At 57.6% G+C, this 17,750-nt stretch overlaps 1 protein-coding gene across 2 annotated transcripts in view; it reads right to left on the bottom strand.

Moving 5' to 3' along the window:
* The window catches only part of USP43 (ubiquitin specific peptidase 43), a 59,835-nt gene that overhangs the window by 31,008 nt on the left and 11,077 nt on the right, over window positions 1-17,750 (bottom strand). The window contains exons 2-4 of one of the 2 annotated variants that reach the window (XM_075014521.1): window positions 15,911-16,051; window positions 6,545-6,640; window positions 3,122-3,228 (exon numbers count right to left, since the gene is read on the bottom strand). In XM_075014521.1, the coding sequence (XP_074870622.1) occupies window positions 3,122-3,228; window positions 6,545-6,640; window positions 15,911-16,051 (344 nt within the window). The remainder of the gene's footprint in view (window positions 1-3,121; window positions 3,229-6,544; window positions 6,641-15,910; window positions 16,052-17,750) is intronic. The other variant, XM_075014522.1, reaches the window with a different exon arrangement.

The following is a 17,750-nucleotide window of genomic DNA, read 5'->3' as shown; positions in this document are numbered from 1 at the left end:
GAGTCCCTAGGGCAGCCTACCTGCACCCCAGACTCCTCATGTCCAGCCCCAGCCAGAGCCAGAGCCAGAGCCCTCCTCCTCCGCACTCCAGCCGTCTGCCATAGGCCTCAGCCCTTCCCGCACTCCAAACCCCTTGGCCCCTCACACCCTCCACCCTATAGGGATAAACACTTACTCTGTCACTGCGCAGGTGCCACTTGAGCTATCTGCTCACAGCGTCAGCTGGGCTAAGCCCAGAGCTTTTTGCTGTTCTTCTCCAATGGAGTTTGGCTGCCCCAGAATCACTGTGTTTATCTCTGTTCTCTCTAAACAATGCAATAACCTTCTCCTGAGAGATGCATTTCACTCACCACTCATGGGCGGCCACCTCTGGGGTGGGACACGGCAGCTTTCCAACACCCACAACAGGAAGGGAAGGAAAAAATACACCCAGCTGACATGGCAGGAGGGGTGTAGGTGGCCAGATGGGATGTGTTAACATCCCACTGCCTACCACAAAAGAGACAACAGGGTATTTAATGACCTCAAGAACTGGGGTATGTGTCCTGTGGGTCCTGGAAGGAGAACGCCACTCAGAGAATGACCGGTGCTGCAGCTGGCAGCCCCTGGGTCTTGTGTGAAGGACCCCATCCAAGCACAGGCCAGGCCAAGGAGCTCATAGACCCCCTAGAATTTTGTTCCTGTGCAACAGTTCCATTTGCGACCATCTGTTGCTCCCTGTCAGGAAGATCTTTGCCACCTGATTCCTAAATGGGCCTTTTCCTCCATTTCCAGCTCCGCCCTTCTTATCATTTACATTCAGGCAGGGATGATGAAAAGCACATAAATATCTCAGTGAAGCTGCTGCTTATTAAGCCACTTTCCTGGAACTGCTTCAAGGCCGTGGATCTTTGAAGTGCACTGGCAGACGGGGGAGCAGATGCCTTTGTGATAGCCTTGCTTCGGAGGGATACCACGGCAGGCGGATTTGCGCACCTTGCAAAATTCCTCAGGGAATGTGTTTAGCAGGGAGGATTTCAGGCTGATTGTCATTTTGTTATCGCTGCCAGCTCTCAGTGCAGGCACCTGCGCTCCCTGGGTGCAGCCACGGCTCTGCACACCAAAGGGAAAGAGCAGGAGTTGTGTGGATTGAGCTTGTGAAGTCAATGGACACAGCAACGGCCTTTTAACGGTGACTTCCCCACTCCCCAGCATTGCACCAGCTGGTCTTGCGGTTCTTCGGGTCTTCCTCTTTCTGCCTCGGCCAGGATGTGCTGAGACACCTGGGCACGGCAGCTGGCTCTGGGAATGGGCCCCGGACTGGAAGCCGTCCCAGTTTCTGATTTCATTCCATATGCCCAGGGCCAGCTCCACACCCGTTACTCTCCTGCATGTCTGGAGGGAGGACAGTTTGCTGCCTCCTCCGACCAACCCTTGGCTGTCCAGACTGCTCTTCTCACTGTCGACACCCGAGGACGGCCGGGCACTCGCCCAGGCTGGAGGGAGGACAAAACTTAGCCCTAGATGTGACAGTTCCGCGTGAGCCCTGTTCCGCCAGCCACAGGGGGTCTGGCCAGAGCCAGGCGCTGAGCCCGGTTCCGCCAGCCACTGGTGACTCAGTAGAGCGCCTGCCGCCCTCGCTCAGCACCGAACCGGGGCACCAGCGTGGTGCTGGGGGCACTCTGCTGCTGGCGCCTCTCACGTGCACCTGAGCCGCCGGGGGGCACTGAACAACATCCGGGGCGGCGCGCAGGTCAGATTTCAGGCTGGGGCATTACCCTGCCCACCAAACCCCCTCGCCCGCACTTTCCGCTGGAGGCAGGAATCCTCCTCAGACTCTGTCCTCGCCGGTCACAAAGTGCAGCCGGGGGCTGTCGAACCACGGCCACGCTCCACCCCAGAGGCGGCTTCATCTCACTGCTGGGGCAGCAGCTCCTGTGGGCGTGGCGCGTGCAAGGTGCAGGGCGCTCTGGGAAGGGTGCGCAGCCGCCAGCGAGGTGCTGCTCGCAGTGCCGGGAAGTGTTAGTCTCCTCTGGGCGCTCCCAGCCAGCTCAGTGGCCCTGGTGCATTGGCAGCAGAAACGGGAAACAGGAGACACAGTTCCCAGTGCTGCTACCATCCGGGATCTTCCCCCCCCCTCCCCCCGCCCAAGGTGTCTCGCTCATCACCTCACAAGGGTCCCTAACCGACTGAGACCAAGCGGGGTGTGGGGGAGTTTTATCCCCGGGTTTGGCTGCATGTGTTTCCTACCGTCCTGTAGTAACAAGAGGTGGGTGCCTCAGTTTCCCCAGGCACAGCACCAGCGCAGTGTGGTGATGGGAGTTCCCGAGTGAGGACTTCTCACAGGCGTCCAGTGGCCCTCTCTGCTCTTTGTAACCCAGGCCACCAGGGACACCTTCTTCCCCGGAAACAGGGCAGAGGAGGGAGGAGGAGCCTGGCCGGCGTGAATTGGAACTGGGCTGTGGAGTGGGGCAGTCTGGTCTGGCTGGGGAAGGAGGACCAGAGCCCAGCTCAGGGAACCCTCTGGGCCCCATTCCCTAGGATGGATTGTACTGACGGCTTCTGGTTCCTGTGCTGACCAGTCTGTTCTACGCTGTGTCCCTGTCACCCCATAACCCTCCAGTTCTCACTGCTGAACAAGAGCCACCTCTGCCTGCGGGCGGGAGCAGGGCCTGGGGACCCCCCTCTCCATGACACCGATCTGCCCCAGGGCCTGGCAAGGCAGCTGAGCACCATCTGTCTGACCCCAGGACTGGAGAGCAGGGTCTGCGACTAGGACTCTGCTGCTGCCTTAGCTGGGCCCATGGCTGGCTCCCCAGCCGGCTGGGTTCTGCGGAGAGCGGCTCGGGGCTCATCCCAGCGAGCAGAGGTGCCAGGCCGTGTGCTCTCACGATGGGCCAGGCCAGCACATGCATCTCTGGGCACGTCCTGCTGCTGCCTGGGAAAGTGTGCGCAGACAAGGGGCGCCTCGCCCCCCCCGGACTGCTCTGTGACCCCCGGCCTGTCACCGTGGCTGGGTCCTGCAGGGACAGGCACCACACCCGTGCAGCTGGGAGCATGGCCGTGTACGAGCCCAGCCTGTCACCTTCCAGCTGCCCCCACCCCGCCCTGCTCCGCCTGGCCCAGATGTCTCCTCCCTTACCTGTACTGCGCTTGGAAGTGGTTCTGCACGAAGCTCTGTCTGCTGGGAGACCGGGCGGCCGGCTGGGGGCTGCCAGAGCCACCGCTCTCAGTGAGACCAGCCTGGGGCTGCAGAGAAACAGATGGGGTTAGGGAACCGTGGGATGGTGGCTGAAAGTCACCCAACTCTCCCTGCCCCCATCACGCCCCACTGCCCTCAGCATGGGCTGCCAGCAATTCCTCAGAGGAAGATCTCCCCTCCTCGGCTCTGCCCCAGGCAGGAGTGTGGGGTGGGACCCCAGTTCCAGCAGCCCTGGACAGCCACAGGAGTCACTGCAGGGGGGCATGGGCCCGGGCATGGGCCAGGGCTCTCCCCAGGGCCTGGGCACCCCCAGGCTCTTTGGCTACAGAGTCTGGTGGAGTTCCCCTGAGGTCCCCCTGGTCTTTCCTGCCGGAAGATTCCCTCCGCCTGTTCTCAGCCCTTGTCCCCAGCAGCCCTGCTAGGTCAATAGGGGATGTACACACAGAGGAGCAGTGAGTCAGTTGGATGCCGGGGAGAGTTCATGGCTCGGCACAGCACTGGTGAGACTCACACGGGACACTGCGCCCAGCTCTGGGGTCCACATATATAACCAGACATTGAAAAACTGGAGGGGGGCAAACGAAAGCCAGGAAAGCGATTCAAGGGCTGCAGCAATGCCTGACAAAGAGAGATTTGCAGAGCAATCAGATCGGCTTCCTGAAGAGAAGGTGGGAGGTGGCTTGTTCCCAGTCTCTTCGGAAGCAGCAGACACACCTCCGAAAGGACTCTCATCTGGCAGAAAAACCACCCTGCCTGGGAGGTGACAGCAGACGAATGCGCACTGCAAATCCAGAGCGATTCTTTGCCAGGAGGGAGATTAACGGTCTGAACACCCACTTCTTCCGATGAGAAATATGTGTGCACATGAGGGCTGCTGTGTGCATGCACAAGGGCTGTTGTGTGTGCACAAGTGTGTGTTTGTGTGCACATGTGCGTACAGATGTGCACAAGGCTTGCTGTGTGTGCAGCAAGCCCGAGGGGAAAACAGTGCCAGGTGTACATTAATCTGACATACACAAATTGAAAGCACCAGCTGGGGTGCAGCTCACCAAGGCAGGTGGGCCAGCAGGGCTCAGTTAGCAAGGACACCTGACTCAATAACTACGTCCTGGCATTTGCATGCTGCTTTCATATACAGAGCTCAGCCTGTTTTACAAACAGCAGTGAATTCTGCCACAGCGCCCCAGTAAATATGACCATCCCTGCTTTGCAGAGGGGTAAATTGAGACACAGAGTGATTAATGTGACTGGATCATGATCACAGACAGTTGATCACTGACAGATCTAGGGACAGAACCCACAGCCTCCAACCCTCACTTCCCTGGTAGAGCCCCAGCCCACGTTAGCTCCCTTAGGAGCCCTGAGCATTGTGAGTTTTGGGGGTGTAGGAAGAGCAGCAAGAAGGGAGACACTATCTCATTCCTAACAGTGGCACTTTCCACCCGGCACCCCAACACTGCAACAATGGGAAAGTGAAAGCCGCCCAACTCTCACCTGCGAGGAGATTCATAGGTGCAAGAACAGTCGGGTCCCTAACACCCCAGCAAGGAGAGCAGATTGCCACTTCATCGGACAGGGCGATAAATAAATCTCTGTCACTGTTCCTGTACAAAACTCCCGCAGGAGGCCCTCCAGTGACTGCTTCTCTACGTAAACATAAGAACATAAGAATGGCCATACTGGGTCAGACCAAAGGTCCATCCAGCCCAGCATCCCGTCTGCCGACAGTGGCCAATGCCAGGTGCCCCAGAGAAGGAGAACAGAAGACAATGATCAAGTGATTTATCTCCTGCCATCCATCTCCTGCCCTTGTACTGAAGGCTAGGGCACCATACTTTTACCCTTGGCTAATAGCCATTTATGGACCTAACCTGCAAAAATTTATCGAGCTCTTTTTTGCAGGTTAGGTCCATAAATGGCTATTAGCCAGGGGTAAAGTATGGTGCCCTAGCCTTCAGTACAAGGGCAGGAGATGGATGGCAGGAGATAAATCACTTGATCATTGTCTTCTGTTCTCCTTCTCTGGGGCACCTGACATTGGCCACTGTCGGCAGACGGGATACTGGGCTGGATGGACATTTGGTCTGACCCAGTATGGCCATTCTTATGTTCTTATGTACGTACAGCCTACACCTCAAAGCACCAGCAGCCAGCACCTCTCGTGGGGAGGAGTAATGCATCAGAATTTCTCATACAACTAATTTAACTGGCCCAGCACCCTGGGCTCCTCGGTTTGAACCTGGGAACAGTTAAACTGCATCAAGGGTATGTTTGGGGTGCAGGTTACTGCATTTAAACAGAGGAAGTGCCAATTTCCAACCCCGCCCCCCAAGTAGGGTACAACGGACTTAGGGGCAGCACCTGCCCCATCAGCGGCTGGGAGAAAACAAACCAAGATGAAAAAGGTCCATCAGTGGCTGAGTTGAGCCTCACTGAGCGCCGCCTCCTGGTTCTGTAGCAGCAAAAGGGATCCCAGGAAACTGACCCTCCCTGCCACCCTGCTGGACAGACAGACAGACAGCAGCTCTGTCTACAGTCCCACCAGCAGCCTCTCCCCACCCAGCACTTACTACCACACTCCTGGGGGCCACTCAGACCAAGGAAGGACCAGCCCTGCGGACACACAGGGCACCTTCAAAGCCCCGGCTGGAGCCTACTGCGGTAACAGTGATGGGACACTGGTTGCTGGAGTGAGACTATCCCAGTGGCTGTGTGACAGTGACCAGCGTTACACAGCGCAGGGGGTGGTACAGAGACTTCCCCAGGGCACCGAGGCTAACACGCCGTTAGCCGCCCAGGGACCACTTAGTGAGGACAGGGAAAAGCGGAAAGCCTGTACTAAGTCAGGCTGCGTGTCAGCAGCATCCCTTGGTCCCCCTCCCTTTAGCTGGGGAGAATTTCAATCCGCCTCGCCCCCCATTTACCCCTCTCTTAGATGGGGCCCAGGACAGCAATGGCTGTTCCACCCACTGCTCCTTCCATGGGTCCTGGAACAGCCCGTCCCCTCGTTCGTTTGCCCACCAGTTAGCCCTGGTATCCAACACACCAATTACTGGCCCCACACCGTCCGTCTGCAGCAAGCATCACGCCCGCACAGCCCCGAGCCACAGCACCCAGCCTTTCCCATCAGCACTAATTCATCTCGGTCTGGTTCAGCTGCACCTGAAAGCAACCTGACCTACTTTCTAGCTCCGCGGCATTCCCAGTCAGCGAGGCGCTCTGAACCATCGGGCTCCCCATCCCAGCCGCTGCGCAGGCCCGAGCCTTGGCCCAGGGTGGCCCGCCCGGTGTGAGATGCTCTGAGAGGGAATGTCCCAGCCCCCTACCCCCAGCTGCTCAGGAACGTCGGCCGGAAAATCGCACCTGGCAGGCCACTACTCGGCAGCCGCTGCCCCCGTTCTGGCCCTGGGTAGGAGGATCGGGCTCCTCGGCAATGTGCAGGATCATGCCCAGAGAGTCCTGGAGAAGGAGGTGGGGAGAAGGGAGAGGTCTGAGCCTGCTGCGTGTGGGGATGGGGAGCTGGCCTGCCCTTGGCTTCCGCTGCGCCATCCCCGATTTGTGGCTGGCGTGCAGGAGACACCTGCCTGCTGGATCCAGCCCTGCCCAGCTGTCCCCATCACCACGGCAGAGTCAGCCCCACCAACAGCCATGCAGCCAGGCCGGGGGAGCCCCGTACCCCACAGCTGGGAGATGCCTGAGGTCTGGAGCCTCAGCAGCCCTGCGGGAAAGCCCTGCAGGAGCGGGACCCCCTTCCAGGCAGCCTGGGGGGCTGACCACCCCTCGTCCAGCAAACCCCCTCATTCTGGACCACTCAGGTCCTGTGGGTGCTGGCCAAGCGAGGTACAACCCGTCCGAAGGAAGCGGAAGGTGCAGCTCAGGCAGAAGAACGGGGTTTGCTAACTGTACACAGCACACGAGGCCTCATTACGGAGCCCGGTGCTGCTCCTGGAGGGCTCTAAACACAGCCCCACGAGGCTGCTGGAGCGCTAACCCGCTAGCTAACCGGGCACGCCCAGCTTGACTCTCAGAGGTCAGCCTGAGCTTGCAGGGCTCCTGGGGGTGGCCCTCCTTGTAAACCGAGCACCTTTGCCGTGGAAACTCCTGGGGTGCAATTGACGCGGGCCAAGCCCTTGGGCATGGATTTAAAGCCACCCACGTGAGCAGCCCCAGTGAAATGGATTTCCAGCACTTTGCTGAATTGTAGGTAATAGCAAGTCCTGCAGCCCCAGGACAGCGTCTGGATTAGGGCCCTTTACCATGCCTGTGTACTAAACCAGAGCACTAACCCTGGTAATGCTGAGGGAACAAACAGCAAGAGAGCGGCTGCGCGAACCAGCCTGTGCCTGTGCCTGTGGCTGTGCCGCCTGAAGGAGAGGGTACAAGAACACTCTGCAGGCAGAGACACATTTGGTTGTAAGCCGCAGCCCTGTTCCGTAGCTGAAACATCGCTGCGCTGACCGGAAAATCTCAGTCCCAGGTGTCGGGTCACGAGCGAGCCGTTCCACGCATGAATAAATCAAAACAAGGGGTACTGAGAAATTATACTTCCCAAATCTCCACACGCCTCCCGCCAGATTTACAGGGACCCAGGGGACAGAAAGAAAAATACGACAGGATCCAGAAAAACCCATTGACTGAAAATACAAGCAATGTCTTCTGGAACAAAATCCCGCTGCCGTATACCCAGGGTATAAATCTAGTGTTTGGAAAGTCTAACTGGCATTTTTAACACAGCTGCCAAGGACTCTAAGTAAAACATCCGTGGAACTAAAGACAGCCTGATTAAAAAAAGGAACGGGGAGCTAGAGATGGTTTAAGAGGGACTGTATTAAGAATATAATAAAAATAATAAGGATGTTTCATAACCCAGAGACTAGAGGTCTCAGCTCTCCTTGGCTACGTCTACACGTGCACCCAACTTCGAAATAGCTTATTTCGATGTTGCGACATCGAAATAGGCTATTTCGATGAATAACGTCTACACGTCCTCCAGGGCTGGCAACGTCGATGTTCAACTTCGACGTTGCTCAGCCCAACATCGAAATAGGCACAGCGAGGGAACGTCTACACGGCAAAGTAGCACACATCGAAATAAGGGAGCCAGGCACAGCTGCAGACAGGGTCACGGGGCGGACTCAACAGCAAGTCGCTCCTTAAAGGGCCCCTCCCAGACACACTTTCATTAAACAGTGCAAGATACACAGAGCCAACAACTAGTTGCAGACCCTGTATATGCAGCACGGACCCCCAGCTGCAGCAGCAGCAGCCAGAAGCCCTGGGCTAAGGGCTGCTGCCCACGGTGACCACAGAGCCCCGCAAGGGCTGGAGAGAGAGTATCTCTCAACCCCCCAGCTGATGGCCGCCATGGAGGACCCCGCTATTTCGATGTTGCGGGACGCGGATCGTCTACACGTCCCTACTTCGATGTTGAACGTCGAAGTAGGGCGCTATTCCCATCCCCTCATGGGGTTAGCGACTTCGACGTCTCGCCGCCTAACGTCGATTTCAACTTCGAAATAGCGCCCAACACGTGTAGACGTGACGGGCGCTATTTCGAAGTTACTGCCGCTACTTCGAAGTAGCGTGCACGTGTAGACGCAGCTCTAATGTCCTGCCAACACCCACTGGAGGGGCATTACTTAGAGAGAAATTATCTGAAAGAAAGAACAGCCCAGACTTCAGTGATTAGGCCATAACCCTGAGACTAGAGATCTGGCTTCAATTCTATGCTCTGACACAAACTTCCTGTGTGACCTTGGCCATGTCACTTAGCCTCTCTAAGGCTCAAGTTCCCATCTGCACAAGGATAACAGCCCCGACCTGCCTCACAAGAGCCGGAGGATAAATACCCTATGACTATGAGCAGCTCAGATTCTGTGGTAAGGGGTGCCTAACCTAGATAAAACTACAGGTTTTGGAGGGAAATCGACTCCAAATCAGGGAGAAAATTTAAAACAATGACAAAATTTAAAAAAAATAAAATCATCCGATGTAGCAGCGCTGGGTGGTAATATTGGGCAGAGAGCACTTCCAGCAGCTGTGTGAAGGAACCAGCACAGGAATCGATATGCAAAGGACAAAACGCCAGACGAAAGGTGCGCCTGATGAAGCAGGTCTCTGCCCACAAAAGCTCATGCTCCAAAATATCTGTTAGTCTATAAGGTGCCACAGAACCTCTTGTTGTTGCTGTGGATACAGACTAACACGGCTACCCCCCGATACCAGAGAAAAGGTGAAATACACCCGGGAGTGGAAATGATCCTTCGCCTGCTGGCACACCTCTAACAAACCAGAAGCACTCCAGCTGCAGAGGGTGGAAAAGGCTCGAGACCTGTGGAGGACACCACGAGGTTTGGAAGGACTCAATTTGATTTTTATGGGTGAAAGTTCATTTCACTGGACACAGGGCGAACCGGGGAAAAGCATTTCCAGGGTACTCATCGAAATTCAGAAACAGACAATGTCAGAAAAATCTGCCTGAGAACATATTAGCGTGAAAATTCAGTCGTTTAGATTTCTGAATTAGGCTTGGTGCAAAAGGACATCAAACGTATTCACATCCTGCATTCTATCACCCAGAACTCTCAAATAAGCAACATTTTATCCAATTACGTTTCCCATACGTACAGCACAGCAAAAGTCAATACAAATAAATACAGCAAATACAATATGAGTTTACAGTGTGCTACGCTACTGTTGTTGATAAATAAAGTACACTGCCTACGTTTTTGTTTGTCTCTTAATATTTAACCTCGTTTCTCTTTGGAGTTCTGCGTTGCTAGGTATCTCTCTCTATTATCTGGAATATTTGAATATCCAGCAACTTCCTCCTGGTGCCGGGGCTGCTGGATGAGAAAGATTTTACTGCCAAAACAGGCACAACTTGCTGACAAAAGGCTATTTAATGAGGGCACATGATGGCGACAATTTTTGTTTTAAGCATTTGGAAAGCCTGAGGTTTCTGAATCTCAGTGTTTCCTATTGTTAAATAACTGTCTGACCCATGCCCCACTATTATTCCTGCAACAGTGACAATTTAAGTAAATACAGAAAAAATGCTGAAAAACAGACACTGATATTACCCGGTGAAATAATAGTAAACCGCACTGAATTCTGCCAGGCCCAGCCATCAGGCTGTGTCAGAATGCAAGAACCGGGGGAGCCAGCGAAGGGGAAAGGAGGGGAATGTAAAACGGATTCGAGGAAACGCTTTCCCAGCAGCTGACAATTAGCCAGTAGAACTCACGGCTGCTGTGGTCTGCTCAGGAGATAGAGAGAAAGGAAACAGACAACGATAACATGAACTGCCAGCACGACAATGGACAACACTACAATAAATGAGCCCTGCCTGTGGAAGGGATCTAAGCCCTCCTGCTGCATGGCTTTAGCTGGTACCTGACTGGGGGGTCAGGCAGGAATCGTGCTTGTGGGAAGGTTATTCTATGGCTGTCTGCTATGGTGGGCTCGCATCCGTCTCTGAAGTGTATGCTGCTGGCTGATGATGGAAGTCGGACCCCAGGCTAGACGGGCACCTGGTCAGTCGGCTTCTGGTGTGAGATACAACCTTCCCCCAACTTCAACCTCCAGCTTAGAACCAACGTCCTGCTAACGTCGGGAAGAACAGTGTCTCGAGTGCCTGGCAGCAAACACGGACTCTCGTCTGGAGAGTTCGGAAATAGCGCGTGAATATGGAACATAAGAACAGCCCAGCCGGGTCAGACCGAAGTCCGTCTAGCCCAGCGTCCTGTCCTCCAGCAGAGGCCAGGGCCAGGTGGACAGAACAGGGCATCAAGTCATCCGCCCTGTCTCCCATTCCCAGCCTCTGGCAAACACAGGCTAGGGACACCAGCCCTGCCCATCCCGGCGCATAGCCGTCGGCGGACCTGTCCTCCACAAACATGGGCAAGAAGCCAGAGGGTTAAAGTGCAGCAAGCGAGGGTTAAGCTGGCCACGAGGAAACACTTCTGAGCCGCCAGGGTGGTTAAACCCTGGAATAAATTGCCCAGAGAGGTTGTGCACTCCCCATGGCTGGAGCAATTTCAGAGAGGGCTAGAGGATGCCTGTCGGCAAGCCCACCAGCAGGGACACAAAGGGGACAACTGCACAGGGGCTGGGTGCTTTAAAAAGGCCCAGGGCCTCCGACCACCACAGCCACCAGCAGTGCAGTGGGGCAAAGGCAGAAATGACCAGCACCATCCCCGAGGCCCCCAGAGGGGTCTCCATGCACTGCCCCCACTCCGACTCCAGAGCTCCCATTGGCCAGGAAATGCAGCTAATGGGAGCTGTGCGGCCAGGCCGTGGCTCACAGAGCCCTGACCCTCTGGCCCACACCTGAAACACCCTGCCAGAGCCACTGCCCCACACCTCCTTCCACACCCAGCTCCCTGCCCCAGCCAGCTGGAAGCAAGTGATAGTCGGGAGAATGAGCACGGGATGGAGGGGAGTTGGGACCTCGGACAAGGAGCCAGAGGCCTCGGGGAAAGGGCACGACAAGGCTCTGTGAGGGGGGGATCCCCAGGTGGGGAACCCCAGGAGGGGAACCAGAAGGGGAACACCCTCGCCACGTGGGGAGCAATGGGCACGGCTTGCCAGCCCCCTGCCTCGGTGCACAGCTGACACGCACATGGCGCCATGGAGTACGCCCAGGGACCCGCTCGCGCCCAGCGCAGCTGGAAAGCGGGTGTGAGATCCGAGCCCGGCTGCAGCGTACACAGCACCGGGTGCTGCCAGGGCCCTGGGCAGGGGGAGGCGCGGGGTGGTGCTGCGTGGGCTGGAGGAGACAGCAGCCGTCACGGGCGGTCAAGATTCTGACGAGCGCTGAACTGCAATTGTCCCCCCGAGGGGCGCGTGGGAGCTGAGAGCCGGGGGGGGGACAAGCTGGCGGCTGGCTGGGCCAGTTTGATTGAGCGGCTGTTCCCCTTCACAGCACAGGGCGCGAGCGCTGGCTCCTGCGGCGCAGAAACAGCTCGTAATGGACGGGCAACTGGGCAGCACTGCAGCGAAGAGCAGGATTATCCACGCCGAGATGAACACACCAGCACGGCTTCGGTCCAGGGAGTCACACCTCAGCGGTGCCCGGGAGTGCTGGGCAGGAGCAGGTGGAGACGGGAGGTGCGGGGGCCAGTGGCTAAAACATAGTCAGACTTGTGGGGGGTCCCTGGCCAACGCCCAGCTAGGCGGTCGCAGGAGAAGAGGGGAGGGAAGGTCCTGGCCAGGCTCCAGATGGGGAACAAAGGGCAGAATAAATGGCCACTTTTCACGAGGCACAGCAGTAAACCGCGGGAAGCCCCAGAGATCCGGGCTGGCTCCTGTGTTGCTAATGAGCTGGAAAAGGGAGCGAACGCTGATGCGGCAAAGCTCCCACCTGAGACAGAATTACTCGAGATCGCTAAGTCCGACGGGGACTGTGGAGAGTTCCCTGGGGTGCTCTCGCAACGGGGGAGGGGCAGGGGTCCCTGCGAGCTGAGCGCTCGGGCGGCTGCCTCCAGGGAGAGTCAGACGCACCCATTGCCAGCCATGGCTTTCTACTGGTCGTGCACATCTGCCCTGGGGCACAGAACATTAGTTCTGCCCGTGGACGGGAAAAACCAGAGGGAACGCTGGCGAGGGGCAACCCAACGGGAGGTGAAATTTATCATTGATCGATGCACAGCGATGCAGACTGCAAGTACAGTTCCAGCTGGAGGTGTATCGGGAAGGGTTCAAGTACACGGTTACCCTTCGAGGAGAACTGGGGATCCCAGCTCATTCTCTGGAAACACGAGCTCAGTGTTTACCAGAAGCAGAAAGTCCAACAGGCCGCTCAGAACAACAGGGAATATCCTAACATCGCTGTATAAATCCAGGGGCGCCCCCCCTTGAAGAGTGGGTCCAGTCCTGGTCGCCCCATCTCCACAGGGATATAACGGACCTGGGAAGGGTTCAGAGACAGGCAACAAAGGTGGGGAAGGGACGGCTCAGCGTCCTTCTGCGGAGAGAGCGAAGGGGTTTGGGCAGGTCGGCTTCAGAAAGAGAATGCTAAGGGGCAGGTAAGGGACTTAGCCCGTCGCTCTGGGAGCCTGGGGCAGAGCAGGGACTCAGAGCAGGTCCCCCAGGACCCTGGGCCAGACGTCCTGTTCAGGTGCCTGGCCCTGTGTGGTGTTCATCTGCCATAGGAATGAACCTCACCTCCCTGAGAGGAGTACGGGGATGGGGGAGGACCCCTCCTAGGGCCGGGGAGCCCTGAAGGCGGCTGTGGTGCTGGCAGCAGGCCAGCCAAGCAGCTGTGTGCTGTGAATCACAAGCAGCCTGTCTGTCGTCCCCTCCCAGGCCCGGCTCAGACACCATTCAGCCCCAGCCCACGCCCCCGTCTCCCAAAGCCGAGTGCACAATGCCGGGACAGCGGCTCTCACGGCTCTGCCTCGCCCTATTATCTCTGCCCGGCCCCGTGCAGGGCTCAGCCGTGGGCAGAAGCAGGGATGGGGGCCTGAGGAGGGGTCTGCAGCCGGACGAAGGCAGGGGAAGCTGGTCGCATCTGACGGCCGGTCCCTGGGGCCTGTGGAGGAGGCGGTCCGGGGGGCCGGGGGGGAATTCCCTGGGACTCCCCGTGCACCTGTTCTCAGCCCATCCCCCGCAGCAGCTCGATGCAGCAGGACCTCTCCGCTGCTGGCTTCTGCTGCTGCGCAGACTTGTGCGCTGCACACAGCTGCTGGCCCAAGAGTGACAATCCTTTGCCTGGGTACCACCCCCTACACCTCAAGGCACTGTGCGAGCCCCCCACGGGCAGGCCGGGGCACCAGCCTTCTGGTGCAGGCAGAGCCCAGGCTGTGTGGGGGGGGTGACCTGCCCAAGGTCTCGCAGTACGTTGCTGGCAGCGTGGCACAGAACCCTGGAGTCCTGATGTGCACTCCCCTGCCCTAACCACTGGCTCATCCTCTCTCTAGGGTGGGGGGTGCTCTAGCCTGGGTCCGCCAGGCCTTTTCATCCAGCCCTCGAGCTCCAGTGGAGGAGCAGGGCTGGGGGCTCGCCGTACTCCAATCCTGCTGCTTGGCTGGACCGCTGGGTGGGGGGTCGGAGCTGATGGCCATGCAGGGATGCTCATTTTTACAGGACTCCCCAGTTGGCTGGTCCCACAGATGCACACGCCCCTTTGGCCGAGCAGCTAATCCAACAACGTGCACTTATGGCTCGCCATACAACCTGCCTGCTCAGGTGTGGCCCGCAGGCCAAGGAAGGGTGCGAGAGTCATGCTTGGGGTGGGGCCCTTGGGGGACAGCTTGGGATGTGCTCCCACAAACAATGGGCCAGACAACAAGCCTGGCTGTAAAACTCCATGTCTAGTCACACATGCTTCCCCACCCCACCGAGGCACGATTCGTTAAATCAGTCGCTCTGCTCTAGCCTAAAAACCAACGTAGCCGGTTACCTTCTGCCCACCCAGCCCCCCTCACTGATCTTAACGGCGGCGCGGCATCACCATGCACAGTTACAGAGCTGCTGAGCTGCTCCCCAGAGGTGGCTGCATTTCAGCACCAGGCATACGGCTGGCAAAGAGCTGGGACATGACGTGGGAGGGTAGGCGCTAAACTCAAGAGGTTGTTGTTCTGAGGTTGGTTTCTCTTCGCTGCAGACCCAGGCAGCTCCCAGCACAGGGGCTTGCAGGGGGGCGACAGCACAACCTTGAAAAGGAGATCTCAGCACCACGCGCCAGCATGTCTGAAGCCTCCCCTGTGCTGCCCCAAAGACACAGAAACAGCAAGACAAGGGCCGAAAGGCTCACCCCAGGGATGTGCCATATGCAAAGACGCCGGCTGCAGATGATGCTCATGTAGGAGTGTTACTGCCGAGGTGACAGAGGTCAGGAAGGAGGCACCCAGGTTCCTGCTGGGCCTGGATCCAGCTCAAACAGGCATTTGGGAGACAGGAAACCACAAGCTCTAATCTGGTCTCTGCTAATGACCTGGCAAGTCATGGTCCCACTTTGTGCCTCAGTTTCCCCATCTGTAAATGGGGTGACCCAGCCCTAGCTCAGGGGCACAGTGAGGCTCTGCTGGTGCCCAGTGTCACAGAACTGATGGGAGGCAATGCAGGAACTCCTGCAAAACTGGAGCAGGTGTGGGGGGGCACAGCTGAATGGGGCTGGGGGCAGGGCTGCAACCACCAACAGGTGAGGCTGATGTGACAAGGGAACTGTTCACTGCCCAGCCTCTCCCCGCCCCCACACAGTGGGCCCAGGGTGTCTGTGATGCTGAGCAGCCCCTGCCAGGCACAACACCCTGTGCAGCAGAGCCAACTGCACAGACCTGTACGCCAGAGGTTGGACTGGGAACTGGGAGGGGCCCCTCTGGGGATCATTGTGGGTGGGTGGAGCAGGAGAAACCACACGACACGAAGATACTAAATCCACAGTGCAATCTGTCAGTCCACAGCTCTTACCTGGAACCCTCATCACAGCACCTGAGCATCTTTATGGGCTTTGATGTGTTAACCTTCGCCCTGGAGGGCTTCACCACCGTCCCCATGCAGAACTCCACTTCGATTCCCCCGCCCCAAGAGCGCAGGCCCTTACTGCAGGAGAATCTCCATAAGCTATCAGCAGTGCAGAGCCTAGGACACACAGCTGCACAGTTCTGATTCCACCCCCTAGAGGGCATTGGTGATAGATATGTCCCAGCCAACTGCTTACAACAGCTGGGCCCTGGGCCAGCATGCAGAGACGTCAGGTGGGGGTAAGTAGAAGAGGACACTGACCTTCTGACCCGCCCTAGCCTTCCGGCTGGGTGGTGAGCAGCCGAGATCCTCATTCATTCTGTCCAGCAGCCAGAGCAGGAACTCCAGGGCGTCATGTTGCGAGTTGCCCCGGAACTGAGCTCCGTACTTGGCGACAATATTCTGCAACACAAGACATGGACAGAGGAGTGCGTTAGCCCTTTGGTATCCGACAGGCCATGAGCGAGCTGAGGGCGGGGGGATGGCAGGCGCACAGCTGCTTCGGATGCCAGGGACCTGCTTCCCTGCTGCCACGTCATGCTGGGCTGATCTTGGCACGTCTCCCAAGCTGCCAGGGGTTGGAAGTGAAATCTCTGCACTCCGGGCAGCGTCGCTGCATGGGCATTTCCCTGCTGAGTCTGGCAGCACTGGGCACAGACCAAAACCCAACTCGCCAGCTTGGGTCCCTGCCAACCCCCCGGCAGCACCCAGGGTGTGATTTCTTTCCTGCCCTGGTCCCAAACGCTGCTGCCATGGGATGCTGCGTCCTCCCCCAGGGTGGTGGGACCCACTGAGTCGAGTGCCCAGTCACCCAACAGCATGGAGATCTCCTGCACTGGAGCTTTGGATCTAGAGCCGCGGTTCCCAACTTTTCACTGGTGCAGACCCCCAGCCGCCCCCCCCAAAAAAACTGCCCGTGGGCCCCATCAAAGCCAATTCTAGCCGCTACATGAAAAAGGACACCACGGCATAGGTTTTCAGCCAGCGCTTAAGAACTTGATTGGGAGAGATTTCATTTAACAATACTAATAGATTGTAACATTGCAATTTATTTAAAACTTATTTCCTACGATCATTTTTACTTCTTTTGTTTTCTCCCAGACCCCCTGCAATGCCTTCGGGGACCCCCTGCAGTCCGTGGACTTGAGGTTGGGAACCCCTGATCTAGAGGCTGGGAGTTCTGTGGCCCATCACCCGCCCCCCAGGCCATCCCACCCTACAGTGGCCCGGCTATTCCCGGCCTAACATAACTCCACCCAAGCCCACACAGAACAGCCTGGCCCAGTGGCTCCCTGCATGGAAGTTTCACTGCTGCTCAACAGGCTGAACAGCGACTTGCAGCCACAGGCAGGGAATTCAGGGCCTGGGATGAAGCCTCGAATGAGCTGAGCCCCCTGGCACATCCAGCCGCTTGGCTCTCATCTCAGGACTGTTTGCACAGCTCCAGGGCAAGTGAAGCCTGAGTCCTTCCAGCAGCTGGAAGGGGCTGCCGGTGCCAGAGCCTATGGAGAAAGCCAGGCCACTTTTCTTGCTCTTCACCAGTCCAGGGACAGTTTAATGAAATCATTATCCCTGTTCCCAGAGGTGTTTTACTGCGTCATTCCAGCCCAGCACTACCGGCGAGGCAGTTCCTTTTGGGCGCATCCACACTGCACACGCAGCTGAGCCCCACGTCCCCGGCCGTCCACACGCACATCAGCACACACTGAGACCTGGGCTCACGTCCCCGCTGGGGGGGGGCCTGAGACCTGCCGTGACTCGGCTCCAAGTGCTGTGACCATGCAGCCACAGCCACAGACCCGAAGCAGAAGCACCACACGGAGCAATGTGGATGCACTGGGGCAGCTGGGAGACCAGGGTTCACTCGTGGTGGGCACCCCTGGTGCTGGCTGCACATACACCTCGTGAGAGACAGGCCCGGTCCCCACAGCTTCCGACCAAAGCGGGTGAGACTGGCTGAGGAAAAGCATTATCCCCCGAAGCAACTGCGACACTTGACAAAGGTCATGCAAGCACTCAGTGGCAGAGAGCTAGACTCAACTCTCCCAACCCCACAGCACTGCTTTAACCACTAGACAATCCTGTCCTCTGTCCAGTGCCT

This window comes from Carettochelys insculpta, chromosome 20 (genome assembly GCF_033958435.1).
Source record: "Carettochelys insculpta isolate YL-2023 chromosome 20, ASM3395843v1, whole genome shotgun sequence".
NCBI classification, from domain to species: domain Eukaryota; kingdom Metazoa; phylum Chordata; order Testudines; family Carettochelyidae; genus Carettochelys; species Carettochelys insculpta.
This window is presented reverse-complemented; position numbering and strand designations above follow the sequence as displayed.